The sequence below is a fragment of the Pseudochaenichthys georgianus genome, chromosome 9 (assembly GCF_902827115.2).
Source record: "Pseudochaenichthys georgianus chromosome 9, fPseGeo1.2, whole genome shotgun sequence".
NCBI lineage: Eukaryota > Metazoa > Chordata > Actinopteri > Perciformes > Channichthyidae > Pseudochaenichthys > Pseudochaenichthys georgianus.
Window position 1 is genome coordinate 25,172,601 of NC_047511.1, and position 22,130 is coordinate 25,194,730.

The 22,130-nt window shown below is 42.0% G+C and overlaps 1 protein-coding gene across 1 annotated transcript in view; it reads right to left on the reverse strand.

The window, feature by feature from the left end:
- Positions 1-22,130, reverse strand: part of ipo11 (importin 11) — a 153,535-nt gene that overhangs the window by 73,596 nt on the left and 57,809 nt on the right. Inside the window, exons 17-22 of the mRNA XM_034090923.1 lie at positions 17,295-17,328; positions 17,059-17,099; positions 16,794-16,910; positions 13,228-13,341; positions 3,744-3,859; positions 2,641-2,717 (exon numbers count right to left, since the gene is read on the reverse strand). Of these exons, the coding sequence (XP_033946814.1) occupies positions 2,641-2,717; positions 3,744-3,859; positions 13,228-13,341; positions 16,794-16,910; positions 17,059-17,099; positions 17,295-17,328 (499 nt within the window). The remainder of the gene's footprint in view (positions 1-2,640; positions 2,718-3,743; positions 3,860-13,227; positions 13,342-16,793; positions 16,911-17,058; positions 17,100-17,294; positions 17,329-22,130) is intronic.

Here is a 22,130-nt window from a genome sequence, read left to right on the forward strand (position 1 = left end):
ACTATTAAGAAGAAATATTATTTTCATTATTCGTTAATCTGCCCAAAACCCCAAGCTAACTGTTAAACTATGATATAAACAAGGGAACGCAACTATTGATACTCTACTGCTGACTAAACATTGCCTGCATCTGTTACGATCTGAGATAAATTGTTCTGACAAATGAGAGATGTCTGCAGGTTAAACTACCAGCTAATATACAAAGCACGCTATCAAAGTGTTCATCATTAGTGTCTTTCAGTCATAATCAACTCCACCCTATACATCCTTTCTTCCGGGATGTTGTGCTTCCAGCTCCTTCTGATAACCCCTAACCCTTTATCTGTAAAATATTGACTTTATTCTAGTAAGTATTGTTATTTAAACATGTGTCCCTTATTTCCCTCCATTTTCTCTTTATGGTACGTCTTCTTGTCGATTCCACATCCCCTCTCATCCCTCGTTAAACCAGCCGTTTATATCAGTGATACGAGAGCTGGTTATTGTGCACTTAGTACTTTGATACACTTAGATCAATCATGGTGAGGCAATGAGGACTACCATTTTCACTTTGTAACCTTTTCATACATGTAACTCATGTTTTCAGTGAACTTTTATTATATTTTCCTTCTTACTATGTTACAAAAATAAATACATGCTCAGTAACATGCTTTGACCGGTGGCAAGTGTGACAACCCCTTCCCACATACTTAAATAAAAACATTTAAATACAAATAAAAAGATTGCAAATGCTTGGCTTTTACATGCTTTTTTGCAAAGGTTTCATAGCTTTCATAGTTTCCTGGCTCCATTATTTTGTATACAGTCACCTATTTGACCTATCTTGTAAATAGTAATGCAACTGTTGCCACTTAATAAGAAAGAACTTCTCTTTCCCTTTCGTTACATTGGTTGAACAATTGTGTTCTTCACAAGATGAAAATAAAAGTGCCTCCTTTATCTTTCCATCCATCCATGTCCAAGCTTTTTAGAGGCAGTATGCATACTATACAGTATACAACCTCTTTGCCATTCATTTTCCTGGCACCACTTTGTTTCATTCGTCTGTGGGGATCTTCCCAATCCCTTGCTCGTATGCGTGTCATGGATTTTGTATCCGCACAATAAGTGATCAAATTCTACAGTACAACCCAATAAGGCTGAGCTTGTGATCATATTAGACTGGCTCACACGTTATGTGGAGAAGCACCAAATCAATACAGTACCTACACACACACACACACACACACACACACACACACACACACACACACACACACACACACACACACACACACACACACACACACACACACACACACACACACACACACACACACACACACACACACACACACACACACACACACACACACACACACACACACACACACACACACACACACACACACACACACACACACACACACACACACACACACACACACACACACACACACACACACACACACACACACACACACACACACACACACACACACACACACACACACACACACACACACACACACACACACACACACACACACACACACTTCGACAGGTGATATATGTCCCAATGCCCCAGACCTCTCCACTGCCTGCAGTCCTGCAGTAGTGGCTCTGGTGCCTTGAGAATACTGCAAAGCTACAACTGTGATCATTGCAAGCTACACCATCCAGAGGTGGGAAAACTATAAAGATGAAGCCTGTGTCCATGGATTGCATTACTCTACTCATCATTTCAACTTCTCCGTGTTTTAAAAGTATTTCATCATGTGATGCAGCTTTTTTCCGTCTCACAGACTGACTGTTTGGATGTGAAATGCTTTCCGTGTCTCTCCTCTGTACCACACACTGATTATTTTACGGGATATACACGAGAACCCGTTATTTGACCTCAGGTTTATTAAACTATCCAGATTGAATTATAGCAGCATGATTTTTTCATTTCATATCACTAATTCAATATATGCTTGTGTTTGTCACACACGTAACAAACAAGTTAAAAGATGCAAAGCCAGAATCGCTTTTAAGCAATGGAATCTCATGTGAGTAGGGATGGGTACCGAGACCCGGTATTAAATGGGCCCCGGGGCTGAATTATTAAAGACCGTGGTACCGTTAAGCTCCGACGTTATCGGTTGGAGACATGTAAAAAATATATGTCATATGTATTATTGCTACACAAACATTATATTGCAGTTTTAGTGTCGCCAACTCAGTTTCTAATACGTTCGACTGTCTTTCTAGTAGCTCTGTAGCCCCATCCACGAGCAACGTTTCCACGTCAGGTGTTATGTATGCTAGCAGCAACACACGGAGTTAACTCAATGATACAAACATGGGTTAATGATTAGAAGTAACCGAGTTATTTATTTTGTTAAAGTTTCAGCTATTCCGTTTACAATTCTTTATTTAATACGATTTAATACGATTTGTTAAAACATTGTTGTTTCTTTAGATGTGAAATATTAGGTATTTAATTTAAATAAAAAGCAATGTTAGTTTTGTTCACAATTTGTTTAGTTAGTTTACCTTCTTTTTTTCTCCAAAAGAACCAATAAGAGTACCGTTAAAAGACTGGATCGATAAGCGGTATCGATAAAAGTAGTAGTACCGTTAAAACCTTAACAATCCCATCCCTACATGTGAGCTCACCCATCAAAGCTGCCATGTTCTGGAAAATTCTGAGCAGCTCCGGGGTTATGGCTGGGCTGTTCTCCAGAGTCACCAACCTGCGTGATAGAGAAAGAGAGAGAGAGAGAGAGAGAGAGAGAGAAAGAGAAAGAGAGAGAGAGAGATAGAGAGAGAGAGAGAGAGAGAGAGAGAGAGAGAGAGAGAGGAGCAGGCAGAAGAGAACGTTAAATGAGAGGAGAAGAGAGCAAGTGCAAATAATAAAAGAGAACATGAGGGAAGTACAGATGATATAGATTAGGTGGCAAAATAAAATGGGAGGAGTAGCACAACAGGACAAATTACAGAGAGTGAGCTAAGAGGAAAACATGGGCATCACAAAGGAGGAAAAATAATGCATAGTTAAGTGAGTGTAGAAGAAAAAAGTGAAAAAGAAAGCAAAAGCTATTTGCGTGGTTTGGCTCAGATAAAAGAAATGTTCTTAAATAAATGTGATGGTTGATAAATCAGTGAGTATTCTGACACAATGTAGACAGGAGACAGGACATTGACATACGACTGTGTGGTATATGTTAAGCAGGGATGATGGGACAGTAATAAAAGGTAACCCTGGAAAATTATTTTCTAATAAACCAAACCTTTTGCACTCTTTGCAGGCTTAATGCATTTGCAAAATAAAGTGTTTTGCAGTAGAATCTAGAGAGAAAATAATTTGAAATGGCATGTGATTCAACAATAACATGAAGGCAGGATTGTGAGGAACATTAATTATCACAGCTTCATCACCCACCGAGAGTGGTTGTCTGTGAATATGCAAATTATTCTGAAACAGATTTCATAGTGAGCCCATTTACCACTATTTTGTTTGGCAAAGTGTTTGCAGCTTGGCTCCTACATATGAACTCAACATGACTTGGACAGTGAATGAGGATAACAATGAAAGTAAATTAAGCAACACAGAAGAGTAGAAGACAGAATAAGGCAGATGCAGCGTCTGTATGGATGGGTTGTCTGTGCGTCAGTGTGTAATGACAAGTAAGGGAGGAAGTGATGTCGACAAGTTTGTCAAGTTTGAGTCTTTTCTATAACTCATACATGTGAAGTGTATTGTGTATGCTTGTCCGTACCAAAGCTCTAGTCCATCCTCCAGCAGATAAACATGTGGCGGCTGGGAAACATCGGTGCTCAGCTGGATGACAGGAAGAAGGAAGGGGTACAGGTTCTTACACTCAGCACTGAGGCCCTGCGAGAACACATAGAAACAGAAAATCAATACTAAATTAGGGAAACCTGACAAAGACAGCAGACAGGGGCCTTTAAGAAGGGGATTGTATGTGCTTTAGCTTATTGGGTGTTCCTAGCCGACCATCTGATAAGAGAACAATAGACTAATAGAAAAGTGCACCATTCCAATGGTCTAGCTTCCCAGCATGCATCCCTTCTAAGAACCCGGTATCACTTAGCCCAGTGGTTCTCAAATGGGGGTACGCGGACCCCTAGGGGTACGTTTGAGTACTGCAGGGGGTACGTGAGATTTATTTTATGTTAATGAAAACTAAAAAACATAATTAATTCATTTAAACAAATGACTAATAGTAGATTAACTACTTTATTCAAAAGTTCATTCAAATAAAAGGGGAAAAATAAACGGGGTGCTCTCTTCTCCTCTCCTGACAGCCCCTCAGTCTCGTGCAGCTCGCTGAACCTGTAATAAGTGACCCAACAGTAAAGAATACATATATTTATAACTAGTTTAGCTTGTTCCAGAGTAGATAAACTAGCTAAGTGTGTTAGGTCTAACGCTTAGTGTATTTTGCTCTGCTCAACGGTCCATCACAGCGGGGGAGCTTTGATCCGGAAGAGCTGCGTGTTCTCCGTCAGCAGCAGCTGATCTGATCTCTGATCTCTCTCTCGCGTCCGGTTAGACTTCACTCACGTTTATCTCCAAATCTATCAGATCTAGCTAGTTCTAGCTAATGATATGACTGCCTGCTTATCAAAGGACATAAACAATAAGCGTTGCTTAGCAAGGGCGTGTGGCTGCAAAGTATAGCGCAGCATTATGCATATGTTTATATGAGGGGTCAAAATCCCATGCTCATAAAATGCTCATATTTTTTCTCTTCATTCCCCACGCCCCAAAATAAATAAATAAATATACCAATTTTAGGAAAAGTAACGAAGTTTGAGCAGTGTGGGTTTTATATTAACAGAGTTACACATATTTCAAAACGCAAAGTGTAATAACTGCAGGTTATGTCAAAATGCCAAAGATCCTCAGTGAAGCACAAGCCCATGTTTCTCACTATATTGTAAGAACAACTTATTAAAAAGATCAGTTCAATGCAACTAATGTCGTCTTAGTGTTATTGCATGATGTTAAAATTGGTTTGCCATGAATGGATGGATTGTAAACATTTGAAATGTAGCATTTAAGTGTTTCTCAGTTACAATGTTGTTGTTTTAATAAATCAGACTCTGATGGTGCAGCACTGTGCTGTACCTCTTTATATACTGTAGGCTTTTTTCCCTAACAAATTGTTTTTGCGCTGAGCAGGGGGTACTTGGCTGAATTTTTTTTTCAAAGGAGGTACATTATTGAAAAAAGTTTGAGAACCACTGGCTTAGCCACACTACCGCTGCAAGAGTTATTCTTACAATATACAAGATGTATGCATGTAAGCACGTGACAGGCATGTGCACTGTTCCCACTTTAAATAACAAGGAGAACAAATGTATAGTGTCTTTTTTGTTCTTATGTCTATGCAATAAACATGCACTCCATGGGCGTCACAGCCATTATATGAGGGTGGGACAAATCCCCCCCACTTTTTCAAATGATTCGTTTAGACCCCCCCACTTCTACCATGTGGAAAGTCCGTGAATCGGTCTATCCACTCGCCGCACTTTGTAGAGCGCTGTGTCAGAGCTTCACTATCAAATCCATTCCACTTGCTTATTGAGAGAATGCCCAAATTAATGAAACTCCGTACCATGTTTTCACTGCTACTTTGTACCAAGGCAGTTCTCATTCATAACACTCCGTTCGATGTCTCACTATGGGATGCGCCTCATCGCGGAGCAAACAGAAGCATCAATCTCATTACGCCAATCCTGATTGGCTGGTGATCTTGACGTCAGCGTCAGGGGAAATCACCCTATAAGTAGCTTGCGCCACAACGCATGCGTCATTCAAACACCTCTTCTCGCTTCAGAGCACATCTCTACAGTAGCCGGGCAAGCTTCACTGTCCACAGACTGAACCCAAATACCCATTTCGGTCGACGGGCACTCGCCGGCTACTCCTTCTGCTTCGCAGGAAGACGGTAGTACTAACGCCAGTTAGTATTAAAATCGACCTCGCCCTTCTCTTCCCCGGAAAGTAAGGTAGGTCCGATTTTTTTAAGCTAGCAGCACACCTGTTGCTAGCTCCCTCCTTCTCTACTGACACCACGGTAGCGAGGAAGTTTTTTCTTTTCTCTCCTCCACGGAGGGGAAAAGGATTAAAAAGGAGCATACTGCCACACCAGTCAGTATTCTCCGGGAATAAAAGACCCACACCGTCCCTTTTCTCCGGTTTAAGGACAAGGTGGTTTTATCTTTTCTCCCGTCCCACCTGTCGAGAGCGGGCCCTCTCCACGCCACGAGGCGGCCAAGATGGACGCCCCTCTCCCTCACACCAGAGGAGTCAGGGACTCGGTGGCTCGACTCTGCGGCTGCGGGTTGAAGATCTCGGGCACAGACACACACCAGGTCTGTTCGTCCTGCCTCGGGCTGCAGCCGTGTGTAAACGCGCTGCGGCCAGACTCAACGTCCCGTGGCCCGAAATGGCCAAGGAGACCTCCAGGTCCCGCGACGAGGGAAAACATCTTCCCCAAGCAGCGGGGAAAAAGAGACAACTCCTTCCAGTCTTCCCGGAGATGTTGGATGAGGTGACGGTCTCGTGGAGAGACCGGCCCTTCAGCAACAAGGTCCCAATCCAGGGTGCCTCTTCCCTAGACTGTGACGGAATGGAGAAGCTCGGCCTGCTCTGCATGCCGCCCATCGAACCGCTGGTAGCGGCAGGAACCCCACGCTGCCAGCAAAGTCGGACCGTTTTCAGTCAGCAATGACTGAAAAGGCCTACAAAGCGGCAGCGTTGTCCGCCAGGGCTCTGAATGTGTCCTCGCTGTTAACCGCCTACCAAGCGGAGCTCTGCGAGGACCTGTCGGGTAACCCGGGAGCAGCGGTCACGGACATTTGTCTCCGTGTCCAACGCTGCGCCGTCCAGGCCACGGGCAAGGCAATTGGGATCATGGTGGTGCAGGAAAGAGCGAGATGGCTCAACCTCACCACTCTCCCAGACTGGGAAAAGGAGGATGTGCTGGATATGCCCATCGTTCCCGAGGGAATTTTTGGCTCCGCTCTCGCCTCCATGCAAAGGAGGTGTGAGACAAAGAAGAGGGAGGACGAGGCACTCCACCTCTGCCTCCCTCGAAGGGTCCAGCCGCTGCTCTCGCAGCAGCAGTCCTCTGCCCAAGCTGCCTCGAACTCTGCTCGGTTTAAAACACCGACGACGCAGAGGTCGCAGCCCACCCAGAGTCCCCAGCCCAGGCTGGAGACAAGGGCAAGTTGGCCGAGAAAATCTCCGGTTCCGGCTGCAGCTCAGGCTCAGCCAACCCAGAATTTCGGCCAGCAGTCGAGGAAGAAGAAGCGAGCGGTGTGACAGCCCCTCCTTCTCCCCTCCGTGAATGTGTTTCCGCCGTATCGAGAGATGCCTAAACACCATCCTTAAGTCCGCACATGTCACATGCTGATTGATTCCTCTGTCATAAAACATTTGCCGCTGACGCATCCAGGCTTCAGGCCGAGGACGCAGCTCAAAAAAAAGAATGAAAAGAAAATCAATAAAACCAATTAACAGCCCGCCAATTCTTCCCCTTTTGAGAGCAGCTACGGCATCTCTCAAAAGACGGATTATTGACGGGTCTGTGAAGGCACCACCGCCACGCGCACGCGCAATGCCGGCTGGGGCTTTAAGGGCACCACCGTCACGCGCATGCGCAGTGCCGGCTGGAGCCGTAAGCGTGACATCTCAGCTGGCTCTAAGGAGCATACAGCAGGAGATACTCACGACATCTGCCTGGGCTTCTCAAAACAGTTATACTTTATCTGTTTTCACAAGCCCAGAGAGAGTCAACCCATATTCTGGAGAGAGAGGCCCTCTCTCTCCTAGAAAGAAGGGTTTTATCTATAATGCCCGCCGAGCAGAGTCAGATTACGCAGACAAATGTCCTCGTAAAGCACCCGCTCAACATGCGTGCGGAGAGTATTGGTTATTATGTAATGCGTAGTGGCACTACACCCGACTTTTCTAGTGCGGGACGCGCCTACGGGTGCTGTCCTTTCACGGAAGGTAGTCACCACGGACGCATGTCAGACAGGCTGATAGGGTATTTACGAAGGTCGCCCGGTGAGAGGTCTCTAGAGCAGAGACCTCCAGCGGGCGCACGTAAATTACCCGGAGCTTTTAGCGGTGTTCCCCACCCTAAAACGCTTCCTGCCGTCTCTCAGAGGACACCATGTCCTCGTGAGGACAGACAACACGATATCGTGTATGAACCGCCAAGGGAGGTTGCATGGTCCCCAGTCACACACTGGCACACAAACTGATCCCTTGGAGTGGCAGACGTCTCCTCTCTCTGAGAGCGACACAGGTACCGGGAGTGATGCACCTCGGGACAGAACTACTGTCCAGCGGTGCACCACTCTATACAGACTGGACTCCACATCCAAGGATCGTGAGTCCCCTGTGGGTGCGTTACGGCGGAGCCGCGTTAAATCTGTTCGCATAAAGAAAAAATGCTCAATGACAGCTGTTCTCTTTAATGCACGATTTAAACGCACTGTTAGGCGGGGACACACTCGTACACGATTGACCTCCGGGTCCTCTGTACGCATTCCCACCCCTGGCTCTGTTACCCCCAACTCTGGCCAGAGTGAAGGAGCAACACCAAACACTTACTCTGATGTTTCCGCCCTAGCCCGCAACGTACGGGCTGGCGGAGATATATCAGCTGTTGTGCGGGCAGCCATGGCAGCCCCTACCGAGCAGGGACAGATTGTCTCAGGCGGGGGGGGGGCGATCCTTCACCCACGCCCCGAGTGCGGGGCACTATGGGCCTGACCCGTGAGTGGTACAATCTGAATACAGTGGGACTCCCTCAGAAGGTGATAAACACTATTCAGAGTGCGAGAGCTTCCTCCACCAGGTCTCTTTACGACTGTAAGTGGAGGGTGTTTGAGGAGTGGTGCCTTCAAGAAGGGCACATCTCTTTTCAATGTCCTGTCGGGGTGATTTTATCATTTCTATAGGACTTGATCGAAAAACACAGAGCTTTTTCCACGATCAAGGTGTACCTGGCTGCTATTGCTGCATGCCATGTGGGCTTTGAGGGTAAGACGGCTAGCCAACATCCTTTGGTTTGCCGTTTTATGAAGGGAGCTCCCAGGCTCCTCCCTGTCTCCAGGTCGCTGGTGCCCTTATGGGACCTAGCAGTGGTTTTAAATGGGCTCAAAATGACCCCATTTGAACCCCTGGAAGGAGCTGACATTAAACATCTGTCACTCAAGACAGTGCTGTTACTGGCCCTGGCATCCGCCAAGCGGGTCAGCGATATTCATGCACTGTCTGTACATCCCTCATGCACTCAGTTCGCCCCAGGGCAAACAAGAGTGTTGTTGAAACCCAACCCTGCCTTTACACCAAAGGTGGTTGGTTCGTGTACCCCAATTGACATTGAGGCATTTCCTCCGCCGCTGGTCTCCTCCGGGGAGCAGCAGCAGGATCTGTTGTGTCCAGTCCGGGCTTTACACACATATATGGACAGATCAAAAGAGCTTCGTCTTAATGACCAACTCTTCGTGTCCTGGGCTAACCCTCACAAGGGTAAGCCTGTTACTAAGCAACGGCTCTCCCACTGGATTGTGGAGGCAATTGCTGTGGGGCCCGTACAAGTCAGAGCTCGCAGGCACCCTCGGGTTCGCGAGTTTTTCTCTTGACTCAGGGTCTGGCGGCATCCTGGGCTCTGTTCAGGATGTCTCCCTTTCAAGACATTGGTGCAAGCGGCGAGCTGTTACTCGTTGCTCACTTGTGTCCGCCTTTTAACAATCTGGGCGTTCTACTCCCAGACTCAAGCGGTGCTGGGCACCTGGTTGAGTCGGAGTCCTACCTGTTAAAATTCTGATCGGTTGGCGATTTTCGAGATAAGCTCGTCTGGCAATACGGGAGCTACAATATCCCATAGTGAGACATCGAACGGAGTGTTATGAATGAGAACTATAGGTTACTTACGTAACCCCAGGTATCAGAGTAACATGAAGTGAGATGTCTCACCAGACGGCCCTCCTTGCTATGGTGAAGCGAGAAGAGGTGCTTATTTTGAATGACGCATGCGTTGTGGCGCAAGCTACTTATAGGGGGTGATTTTCAATGACGCTGACGTCAAGATCACCAGCCAATCAGGATTGGCGTAATGAGATTGATGCTTCTGTTTGCTCCGCGATGAGGCGCATCCCATAGTGAGACATCTCACTTCATGTTACTCTGAAGACTGGGGTTACGTAAGTAACCTATAGATTCTCACATAGCGCGCACATGTTCAAGTTGTGTTGCCATAGTTGGACAGCTCAGATCTGTTGTATGAAGCGATGCCGGTAGCGGAGGTAAGGCACACACACCAAATGTTCAGGACATTGTTAATACAGCGAAAATCAAAGCTGACGATCTCTTGATTTGATATGTTTTCTCCCCCAGACAACATGGACATAAGAACATTTTTTTCAAAGAAGAGGAAAGTAAGTAATCAGCTGGTAGCAGTTAATCAGTTAACAGTGATGGCGGCGGGGGCAAAAGCGTCTCACTTCTTGAGAGGAGTTTCGTCTTTATGTCATGATAGAGAGACACAAATACTGAATAGTTTAGATGAGGAAAGGCATCGAAATGCCAGGTTACTAGTATTTATCATGTAAACGGGGAACATGAATAACCCGATCTCTCTGTGCTCATGTAAACACCATGATGTCCATGTAGAGACGCAGTCAGTGTGTTTTACTGGAGCCTCAGTTCGATGAGATTATTTTCTGAGTTCTTTAAGGTACTCTCTCAAAATGGTAATGTGCATTATGTTTTAATTATACTTCTTATCATTCAGAAGCTGTGTGTGCTTATAGGCAATGTCCATCCCCGTATTCAGTTAACTGTTTATTTTCTGTGCACATTACACAGAGTAGCTAATATTCTACCGACTGCTTGGGACTTTGAGTCTTCAAAATGTCCAATGCCACAGACTGGGACTTACTTTAGAGTCAGTTGTATTTACATTCAGTAGACTTGTTATGATTCAATGTGAAAGAGTATACTGCTCAATACATAATGATCACTTCACCACCTCTCTTGACATCTAGGCGCTTGAGAGTGAGTCAGAGGCAGAACACAGGGACAGTGTAGAGAGGTCCGTTGCTGAGGTGAGTGATGAAAGGGAAATGACAGTTTAGAGTAAATTGTGATGTGGACTCTCATCCCAGAATGTTAAGGAAATCAGTGGGGATATTGAACAGGAAACATTTCAGTCAAGGAGCATCATATGACCAATATAGACAGAAGAGCAGCATTTATTTGAACATTTAAGTCAATGATACCATTCCTAGGTGAACTTAACATCTGTATGGAGTCAGATCAGTCTCGATATTAATAAATGCTCACAGAAGGATTCACAAATGTATTTTGCGATTTATATATAAATGACTCCACAACAATATCTCTCAATGCACTCATACATATTTATTGTTGTATATAAATGTACAAAAAAATGGGCATTTAAACTGCTTTTTATTAATTCAAAGACGGCTCTGAATTAATAATCAAATATGTTTCCTTTCTTTACTACCGGATACATTTACAAAATGTACCCATCATTTTCCTCATGCTAGTATAGCCACAAATAAGTATCAAACCACCTGTTAAAATGCACTAGAATACAGGTAATCTATATATTTTTTCGTGGTGGGGATTCCCAAACCCCCCGTTAAAAATGCCCCCCCCCCCATTCAGGATGCTTCCTACGCCCATGCTTAAAGTACAAGAGGTGATGAGGGAATTTGCATGTTCATTTTATGGCTCTTTTAAAACAGCGTGGGCCCCATTTACTTTAATTGGTTGAAAAACCAATTAATTATTCTAATGTATTGGATAAATCGGTTTGATACACAGGAAACAGGTATTGGACATGTGGCTATAATATAAGATGATGAAGGTGTGAAGAGGCAGCCGAGCAGTGTGTCATCTTAACCTCTACTGCGCCACACGTCTCTAATCCCTCACAGGAACACGGTCAAGGACAGTGTAGCTGGGTTGAATTGAACTCTCGAAAAGTGATTTTGTCCACTTCTTGTGGAATCAATTAGGTATTATTTATCAAATCAAGTTTTAATTATATAGCACATTTATAAACGATTTTTGGTCGAGCCAAAGTGCTGTACATATAATAAAAATAGCCTCCAGTAGAGACACTTTACAGCTAATACAATAGCACAGATTGTTCAGAATATCAGTATGAGCAAAAACGACGAATGATGGAATTTACCTTCATGATTAAAGATGTTTTTACTTATACATTCAAATTACAGACATGATGACCTTTGCATTCATAGTTTTCAATAAACCAGTTATATTCTGAACAAACAGTGCAAAGAATACTTTTTTCCTTAGTCAGCACTACATTAAACTCTACATTAGTGTTTAGTTACACGATTGGGTGATCCAAACCCTTTCAGCTGTAAACCGTAAGTATCTCCCACAGCTTGCCAGATGTGTGCGTATGTTAATATTTGAAAGGAAGAGTGTCTCTTATCACTCAGCGTTCAATCTCCCACTGTGAAGTAATGCTGCGACAGCCACATGGGGGTTCAAATATTTCTGCAGGCTATGACAGGCTGCTTCTAGACTAATTCTTCTTAAGTTCACCAAGTTTTTGCTGATAAACTATTATACAAGTCTGAACACAATTTAAACAAATGTTCACATTGCATCTGCCGCTAGATGCTGCTAACATAAAATAAAACAAAAAATAAACTGAGGGTTTGGACATACTTTTGAATCTTAGATTGTTGAATGAGAAATTGGATCGGATAATGATAAAGCAGCAAATACAGACGTGCCTTCCTAGCCACGTTTACATTTTTGGCAGGCAAGGGAAAGGGAAAAAAAATCAAAAATGGTGGTGCCACAGTAACCCAGCTGTTATGGGAAATACACCGGACCCAGATCTGTCTATCCAACAGTTCGGTAGTAAGCCTCAGCAAAATGTGGTCAGACAAATACATCCACAATTATTCAGATCCACTAGACAGCACCAACTGTTGAACCTGGTAATTCCACTCACAATCAACACAATGAAGTTTACATTAAAGGAGCTATTTAATCATTGGCACCAATCAATAAGGTAAACTCAGTAAAATTGCAATAGCTTTTTGTTACTGTTACGCTTAGAGCTGGGTTGCTGCGATACCATGGTGAGCCAGCCAAATGTAGGCTTATGATGCAGACACATTGAAAATGGGGGTGCACCGTACCTTGACCAGGTGGATGAGAGTAGTGAGGATGGCACAGCGTAGCATGTTGTGTTCTTCAGATTGCTTCCAGAGCAGGGGCAGGTACTGCACCAGGCAGCCTACATACGGCCGGATCTAAAGGAGAATAACATGTAAGAAGCATAGCAGATACGAAAGTGAGACCATTTAAACCACTCAAACATATGATAGTCTCCTATAAATGATGCAGATGAAACAAGTATTTTCTGGGAACAGTGAGAACAACAGGTTTCTCTGTAAAGTGGTATGTATATTGGTCAATTACAGAAACACACTTAGAAATAGCGATCAATTAGTATCGATGATGTTGTTTGACTGTTGATACAGTGCATCAGAAAGCATTTTGTGTGTTATGAGTGAAGTCAAAAAGCTTGAGTCAAATGCTTTAATACTGCCTCCAAAGATGTGGCCTTCATAGAAAGTGTTACAAAAATCGGAATTGGACAAGAGGTGCAAAAACTCAAGCACTTCAGTATACAGGACTAAAGACACGTTAGCTACCGTTTCGTTCATGTAAGGCTTCTCCTCAAAGCTGTGTATGCCTGTTTTTTCTTGCAGTTAACCAGACACAACTCCCTTATCCTATACCTCAGTCAACCCTAATCAGCTGCTTCAAAACATGCTGCAGTAGAATAGAGGTGTGGAAAAATATAGCATATTTTCTTCTTAGTATAACAGTGTAAATCAGAACTCAACGGAGGGGATCTCTTGATGCCTCAGTGCGCATGGAAGCCAATTTGGCTGACACATGATGCGTTTGTGGATCAATAATGATGTTCAGATTCTACTTCAGTATGCATTGTGAAGATTTACCAGCTTCACTCAATAAACTAAGTTAAGAACATCTTGAAACCAATTCCTCAGATGATCTTATAACAAAATACAGTCCACAACCTCCATAATGCAGAAAACAAGACAGGCAATTACTAAGTGCAAAGAGAGAAGAAAATCTTAAGAAATTTAGAAACGAGCCAAAGACATTTTATTTAGCTGACATTTTTTATCCAACAAACACTAATTAATAAGAAGCAAGGAGAGAGAAGCTGAACAGAGAGTGTGTCACTTTGAATGTTAACTGACACAAAGCAGATGAATTATCTTGTTTCCTCAGGTACCGCAAAGATGAACAATGCAATTTACCAAAATAAGTTTCTGCGTCTATGCTTCCGATGGTCGACCTCTTGCTAATAAAATGAGTTTGACCTTTTAAATCAAGTTGATTTATATTTAAACACTTGGTCGGTCACCAACTAGTTGTCGTCAGTCTCGACCCTGTGTGAAATTGGAAAATGTCATGGCACACTCTGTAATTCAGGTGCAGCTGCTGTGCAGCCAGCCAACTCTGAGGGCCCTTCTCACTTCTCTTATTTTTCATTTCCTCGCTCCTCGGTCTCGGTCTCACCGGAAGTTGATTTGTCTGCGCCATCTTGAGTAGCGTCCCAATGGCCTTATTTTTGCCGGAGGACCGAGGAGCGATAATGGAGGAGCTATAACCGAGGAACCACCAGACCATCCTCCGATGAAATCCTCAGACATTGGACGAGGCAGTGCATGCACTGATCTGATGCTTCTTGACATGAGAGCAGTTTCCCAGCGAAGTGAAGAAAATACATGAAACTCACGAGAGTCACTCCTCAGTTTATACTGTGTTTTGTTTCAATTAATGTATCATTTAGTTACAAATATGTGATATATCTGAACAACAAAGTGGTCAACAATCATTTTCTTCATTAATTGGAAACATTTTCATGATCGCTTTTTCCGTTTATACATTTTAAGAATGGCGTTTATCTTTTTTGAGAATGAGTTCTTATTTTATTTAATGTATTTGGGTCTACAACAGATGATACAAATGTATATGTCAGTAAATGTGCACTAACAGAGGCGGGGGTGTTTGTGAAAATAACAGGGACAGAGCTGGCTGCTGTCAGACGATCAGCTGTGCCGCGTCATCACAAACGGACGTTGCTTCACCTGACGCTCCGGAGGAAAGGACGTCCCATTGCTCTTAAAACTCATTTCCCTGCTTCTCATGGTTTCCTTGCGTCTCTCCATGCTTCCCTGGTGGGAGGGACTAGTCGCAGGGAAACAACACAAGTGAGGGACGCAAGGAATCCATTTAACCGAAGTGAGAAGGGCCCTGAGACATCCAACTTCACTTGCAGTGAATTACAGACTTCAAAAAGTTTTCCTGCCATTTTCCTGTGCCTGCTGACCTTTGTGTTCCCTGTCGCTCTCTAATTCCGGGCTGCAGACCCCATACTGGGAGGTTCCCTCCATTACACCTTGTTAAAGAGTTGGCTATAGGCAGAGGGAACCGTTAAATCCTAATTTGACATACAGCCTTGAGGAGAGAGATAAACAGTAAGAAAAACCGACGCACAAACCCGCCTAGGGTGACTTGTGTGAGACTGACAGTCGGTAAAGGAGATTAATCTCATCATATCTGTCATGTTCATTTCATTGCCTAGTTTTCTCAGCGGCTGCCACTCTTTGTGGCTTTGAAATCCCTTATGAGAAGAGTTAGAATATTAATGGGACTTCTACTGACTTGAGATGTTTAGCCAAGGCCGGCGACTCAGAAAGACAGTCACCAGACTGACAGTTCACAATAATGAAAGCCGTTTCTGTTAAATATTTAAGTCAGGAGAATGTTTAGGGAAGGTGCTTAAAACGGATCTGAAAAGAGCCCTGTGAGGGTCATGAGGAAAAGGCCTTTTAATAAATGGTAAGCAGTTAAATGGATTAGAACTAAATATTGGATCGTCATAAAAAATACAAATTGAGACCACTGCAAAAGCACTGCAGTGTCATAAAGAAAACAGTGTCATCATGGTAAATGAGGCGCTGTGATTTACAAATAGTGAAGAATTTGACAAAGGGTCGCTTTGCCCGTGTCCCAGGGAGTGAAAAATCATTCACGTCTATCTTTTAAGGACAGATGGTTGTTTAAGCTTGGTGGTCTGGGGCTAGTGCAGGGTGACAAATGTTTTGAATGCGTGTTATACTGGTTTTTTTTTTTTTAAAGCTTTACATGTCCCTGCAGAGTTTGAATCGATGAACGTAATTTGAGCAACGCTATGCTTCATAAAGCAGCTAGCTCCACAGATGCCCAACCCAAGGGCTTCTTTACAGACACTAAAAAAACATTAAGAAAAGCAATGGCCTATGTCAGGGGTGTCCAGACTACGGCCTGGGAGCCAAATGCAGCCATTTTGAATCGGCCCTCAGCAAATTCTAAATGTGTAATGGACTATGGCCCACAAATGAAACTTGAGCTTGTCTTGTACTTCTTAAATATATCTGTAAACATATATTACACAGTAGTGTTCATGTGTTGATAAGCGCACTTTCTGTCAATTAAAGTTGAAAATATGTTCTAACAAATCTAAGCTGATAAGAAAACAGCCCAATAACTTATTTACATAACAGGGCCCAGCCCTTCGAACATTTTTCAGTATTTGGCCCTCAGTGAAAAAGGTTTGGACACCCCTGGCCTATGTTCTAAAACGTAACACTTAAACTGTTGTTTAATAAACAAAACCCACCTGGATGTTGACCCTCTCAATGACACAGGAGATGACATGGAGCACCTGCATCTTAGTGTCACACTGCGTCACCTGCTGCAACAGCTGGAAGAGCAGCCCAAAGATAGATTCAAGGTACTAAACAAAAAAGGAAGACAATCTAAGCGTTAGAAAAGCAGAAAGGGAGAGCTGAAATCTTTATTCATTTATTATCGTGAATCCCCTGCTTGTCACTTGATTGAAAACATTCACCGTCAACTCCAGGTTAGTGATAAAAAATACTCACTGGCAGGAATTGCTCTGTCCGGAATTCAAAGTCATCAACGGGTAGTTATGAGTTAAGGATGAAATCAAACAGTTTAGGACAGATATATATGCAAACAGTCATATCTTTCTAAGGAAGGCCATCAGATGCAGTGAGGCTTTAACAGCAAACAAAGTAAGAAAATCATAATAAAATTATTTGTTGAGAAAATGCTGCTTTGAAAATAATAAAAATAAATAAAAGAACTGGAAGGATATTGAGCTTCAGGGTTGTAGCCGTCTCAATCCGCACCTATGAGAAAAAAACAAGATCAAAATGTAATTTATTTAGTACATCTGGATAAGTGGTTTATTTAAGCTACATAGAGAGAAGATATACCAAGTTTGTATTGATACAAGGGAAAAATAAATTAAATGAACAAAACAAAATGACATGTTCCTTTAATGGAATTGGAAAGATCCCAGACATAAATATCTCACTATAGGAAAAGGCTAGGGCTGCTTGATTATGGCAAAAATCATAATCTCGATTATTGATATCACGATTATTAAAAAACGATTATCCATTTACTTTGAAAACATCCATTCATTGAAAAAAAAAAATGTGAACAGTATGTTTTTAACAATTGATTACCCTGAACTCTAAGTATAATTCAACTGAAAAACCAATAAAATAAATAAATAAATAAATAGTTTCAAAATAAAAAAATATTCGTTTTATTTCGATTATGTTGTTCTCATAATCGTTTCAAGACAAAATGGTAATACGATTAATTGAGCAGTCCTAGAAAAGGCTATAATAAATGATAACTGAAGGAATGTTAGCTAGATACACACTGTCTATTGTTATAGAAAGAAAGTGGCCTCGCCACTCTCATAGACCAGCAGTGTACTCCAGCAGTGTCAAAGGGAAGCTACACGGGTAAAGAAAATTTACCTCAATTATAAGAAAGGGCTTGCTCTCAATTTCACATCAAATTTAAAGTAAAAAAAACTCAAAAGTGGGTGGGTGCGCGTGTGCGTGTGTGTGTGTGTGTGTGTCTTTCTTTAAAATGCAAGATGTGTGAAAGGCTTTTGCCACAGAAAATGTAGTCTAAATAAATGCAAATGTATTTGACTTTTTCATAATTTTCTGACATCTACATCTTTCCTTAGGTCTTGCAAAAGGGCATTTAAATGTTTTTATATCCTAACATTCTTGCGTTACCGTGTGATTTCTAGGCTATTCAGGCATACTACAAGACCAATCAGTTATACAACCAATTACTTATTTTACAACAAGCTAATATCTTAGCCCAGCAAACCAAAGTGTATAATCGTCACCGGTTGCAATATGCCGATTTTAGAAAACCATCCCACAAAAACAACTTTAACATTTAGTGCAGAACTTGTAGCTACAATTCAACTTTTTTTCTCAAAAGACTATATGTCATCAATTTATGAAACAATAACATTTATTTCCCCTGTAGTGACTCCATTAACATCGAAAAACAAGATGTAAAAGTACTACTGCTTTTTATGGTTTACAGCAGGGGTGGGGAACCTCCGGCCTCCGGGCCGTATACGGCCCGCGAGACAATTTGGTACGGCCCTCGAGGTAATTTATAAACACACGCAAAAAATTAAAAAATTAAAGAAATCTAGACCGCAAAAAAATTAAACAAGCGAGTGCCTGTTTTTCCTGGCCAAGGTCAGGGTCCTTGAACACAACAGGAGCCTAACGTGTCATCACGTGGTATATGTCTCGACTGACAGGGTGCAGTTCTGACGGAGAGCACCAGAACGCCACTCCAGCACTTCAGAAATTGCAGTACCGATAAGTCCATACACATGCCGCAGTTTCTGCGTGTCTGTGTCTTTAGTTGAAAGCCCAGTGGCGATCTGCTCATCTGTCATACTGATCAGACAGTCAATAACTGTGTTGTTATCATTAGCATCTGGTTAGCTAGCTATGCTAACGAATATAAGAAGCTTTGTCTTCAACCAGTGAGGTAAAGGCACATCTTTATATGATCATTATAGTTATAAAAAAAATAAGAGAATAAAGTAAACGGGTATAAAATACTATATGACAGTTATTAATAAAGAAGAATACAGTTTGAAAGGGGAGTGATTTGTCAAATATCCATAAATTAAAAGAAAATCTGCTTACAGTTGTGTTTGGGTGTTGAGAGATGTGTCCATAGATCTCCTAATGTTGCTCTCAAAGTGCACCAGATTGATGCTTTTAACTTCAACATTTAAAAAAAAATCTTCCCAGGGGAGCATGCCCCCCGGACCCCCGTAGAGGAGGTTAGGTCCCCCCCCCCCACTTAAATCATGTTCACATGGATAGGAAACTAAATACATTTGCACACATCTTGTGTCCATATCTTTCTGTTTTGCTGGTCACGCCACACCCTGCACGTGCATGCATACGTGAGACATGGTGAGATATCTGGATTAAGAGGTTGCTTTTTCTTTGCACAGAATGAAATGAATGGGCTGTGATTTTAGTTTTTTTAAGCAGAGGTCAATAACTTGTACGGCCCTCTGAGGATATTGTAAAAATTGAAATGGCCCTTGAGAGGAAAAAGGTTCCCCACCCCTGGTTTACAGCATGACATTGAGTTGTATAAAATGATTTACATAATCCACACAGATCTCTTTGTTCTGTTTTTTTCATCAAGTGTTAACATGTGATCATTTTGGTTATGTTATCTTAACAAAGCAGAAATAAATGAATCTTCTCTTTGAAGAACAGCATGGAAGATTTACAATACATTCAAAAATACATGAAAGCATACGTCATGTGATTGAAAATCAGAGACTTAAACAGACAAACCTATTTAATTGTCCTCCATTCACAAGAATTTCAAACACTCATTTTATGTTCTCATGTAAAGGTAAAAAAGACCCATGTAAAATGCACATTCAAGAAAATGAACTGCTTGAAGTTTAATTGACACACAGTTGGATTTAGAGATGTAAAAATCCCCCCCATGGTTTGCAAGATCATAAAATACGGAATAATGTTTGAGTAATGCTGCATACATGAAGAAGCAACCGAAGGAGTATGTTGATGTACGAAGCCTATCAGTTGCCATCAGCACTGGCCTCGTGGGAAAATCAACCACTAATGAGAGAAAATGCATTCAGTTCTACAGCAAAGCAGAGAAGATAATCGATAGCTTCATACAATTCTTGGATGGGTCCACACACACACACACACACACACACACACACACACACACACAGTCTGATAATAATAATTCAGTCAAAACATTTGCCTCATTATTATTCAGTTTCAAATGGTCTTTAAATGAATACTAAAAAACAGCAGGTTCAAACTGAATTTTAAAGTGATTAAAAGTGTAATCAGAAAAAATTTCACTGAACCACCTGACTGAATCCAAACAAGCGAAAGAAATATTTCTACTGAGCAACCGCTCATTACAAAGCAACACCAGGCCTCACAAGTTAGGCTGTGTTCAACGATCCGGCGTGCCTCCACTGATGTCAATAATGACAGCTTTTATTTCCAGGATCTTAAATACATTTTATAAAGATGGAATTGGCTAAAACTGCTCTGGAGTGGTTCAAAGTGTCATTGTGTCTATATAGACAGCACTACAAAGACAACAGAGAGCACAAAACACAATCAACTGGAAATGTTAATTAGAGCACATAAAACAACCTGAAATAGAGATCTTTCTTCTATTAAGCTTTTATAGACTTATAAAGTATTAATGATAGTTTTTTCTGATTTGATTGTGTGTCTCAGATTATTTAACTACACATTGAATAACTTGACACAGATTGGAAGATTTACACTTACAAGAAATATGTATGTTTGGTATGGGGTAAATGCTACCTGATGTAATATGTCTCAGTATATCTCAGACACATTTTGATCTAAATTAAAGACCATTACCATTCGCTCCAACACTCCATTGAAGAGTTTGTGGTTCATCAGTGTCGGTCAGGATAGTGGATATACTGTTTAGTAACCAAAAACATAATTGAGTGGGTTATATACTGGTGGATTATATTCATGAGACATACAATCCATATTAAAATGCCTCAAAGCCTCCCTGCAGTCGAGGAAAAGTGGGCAGAAATGTGAAATACTGTTGACTCGAACAGCTTCATGTTGTCAAAGAGAGCTTTGCAGAAAATTCTAGAAAGGAATGTTACCTCCCACTGGGAATGCAAATGGCCTGGAAATAGAGAAGTTAAACTTGCAAGCAAGATTATTTTTAGCCTTTATTTAGAATCTGTGAATAAAAATCAGAGAAGTATGCAGCTGTGAGAAACAAAGGAGAATGGAGGAAACGTGGATAGAAAATCTGGCACAATAGAAAACTGCAAGCTATTAGCATCAGAGTTTACAATTCAGCTGAGAGTCATTGATGAGGGCCTATAAACTGTGTCACTAACAAAGCTCCCACGGGGTGTAACTTTACCTCAAAAACCTGAATTAACTGTAGACAGACAATAATCATTTATATCGGCACAAAAAAGAAGATGTAGTAGAATCTTTGACAATAAGCTGAAATACATAAGCATGTACAATTATCTAAATATACCCATTCCTATATAGCAATAAAGTAGAACATTACTTTGTATTACATAACATCTGGCTCCAAAATGGTGGAGTGAGCTCCCTATTGATGTCAGGACAGCAGAAACTGTGCATATATTCCGCCGCAAACTGAAATACGCATCTGTTTGTATTGCACATTGGCAATTACATTCTTAAAAAAGCAATTTAAAGAGTTAGCTTTGGCCTTGTATCTGATTCACCAGCACTTACATGGTATGGCCTACTTGAAGTGAATACATCTGCACTTCCCCAGGGTTGCCAACTTTGGGTACCTGGCTGGAGTGAGATTTTGGTATCATGGGTTTGATTACACATATGCGCACGAAATGACTGCTATCGTGTCAGTAGCGGGACCTTAGCATATATATAGGATATATATACAATATATACAAATACAGAATATTGGACACAGACTATAAAGGGTACAACGTTTCATTCACTAATGAAAGTCAAACACATGTTTGTTTCCACTGTTTTATTGTGTGCATAGGCCTGTCGCGATAAGCAAT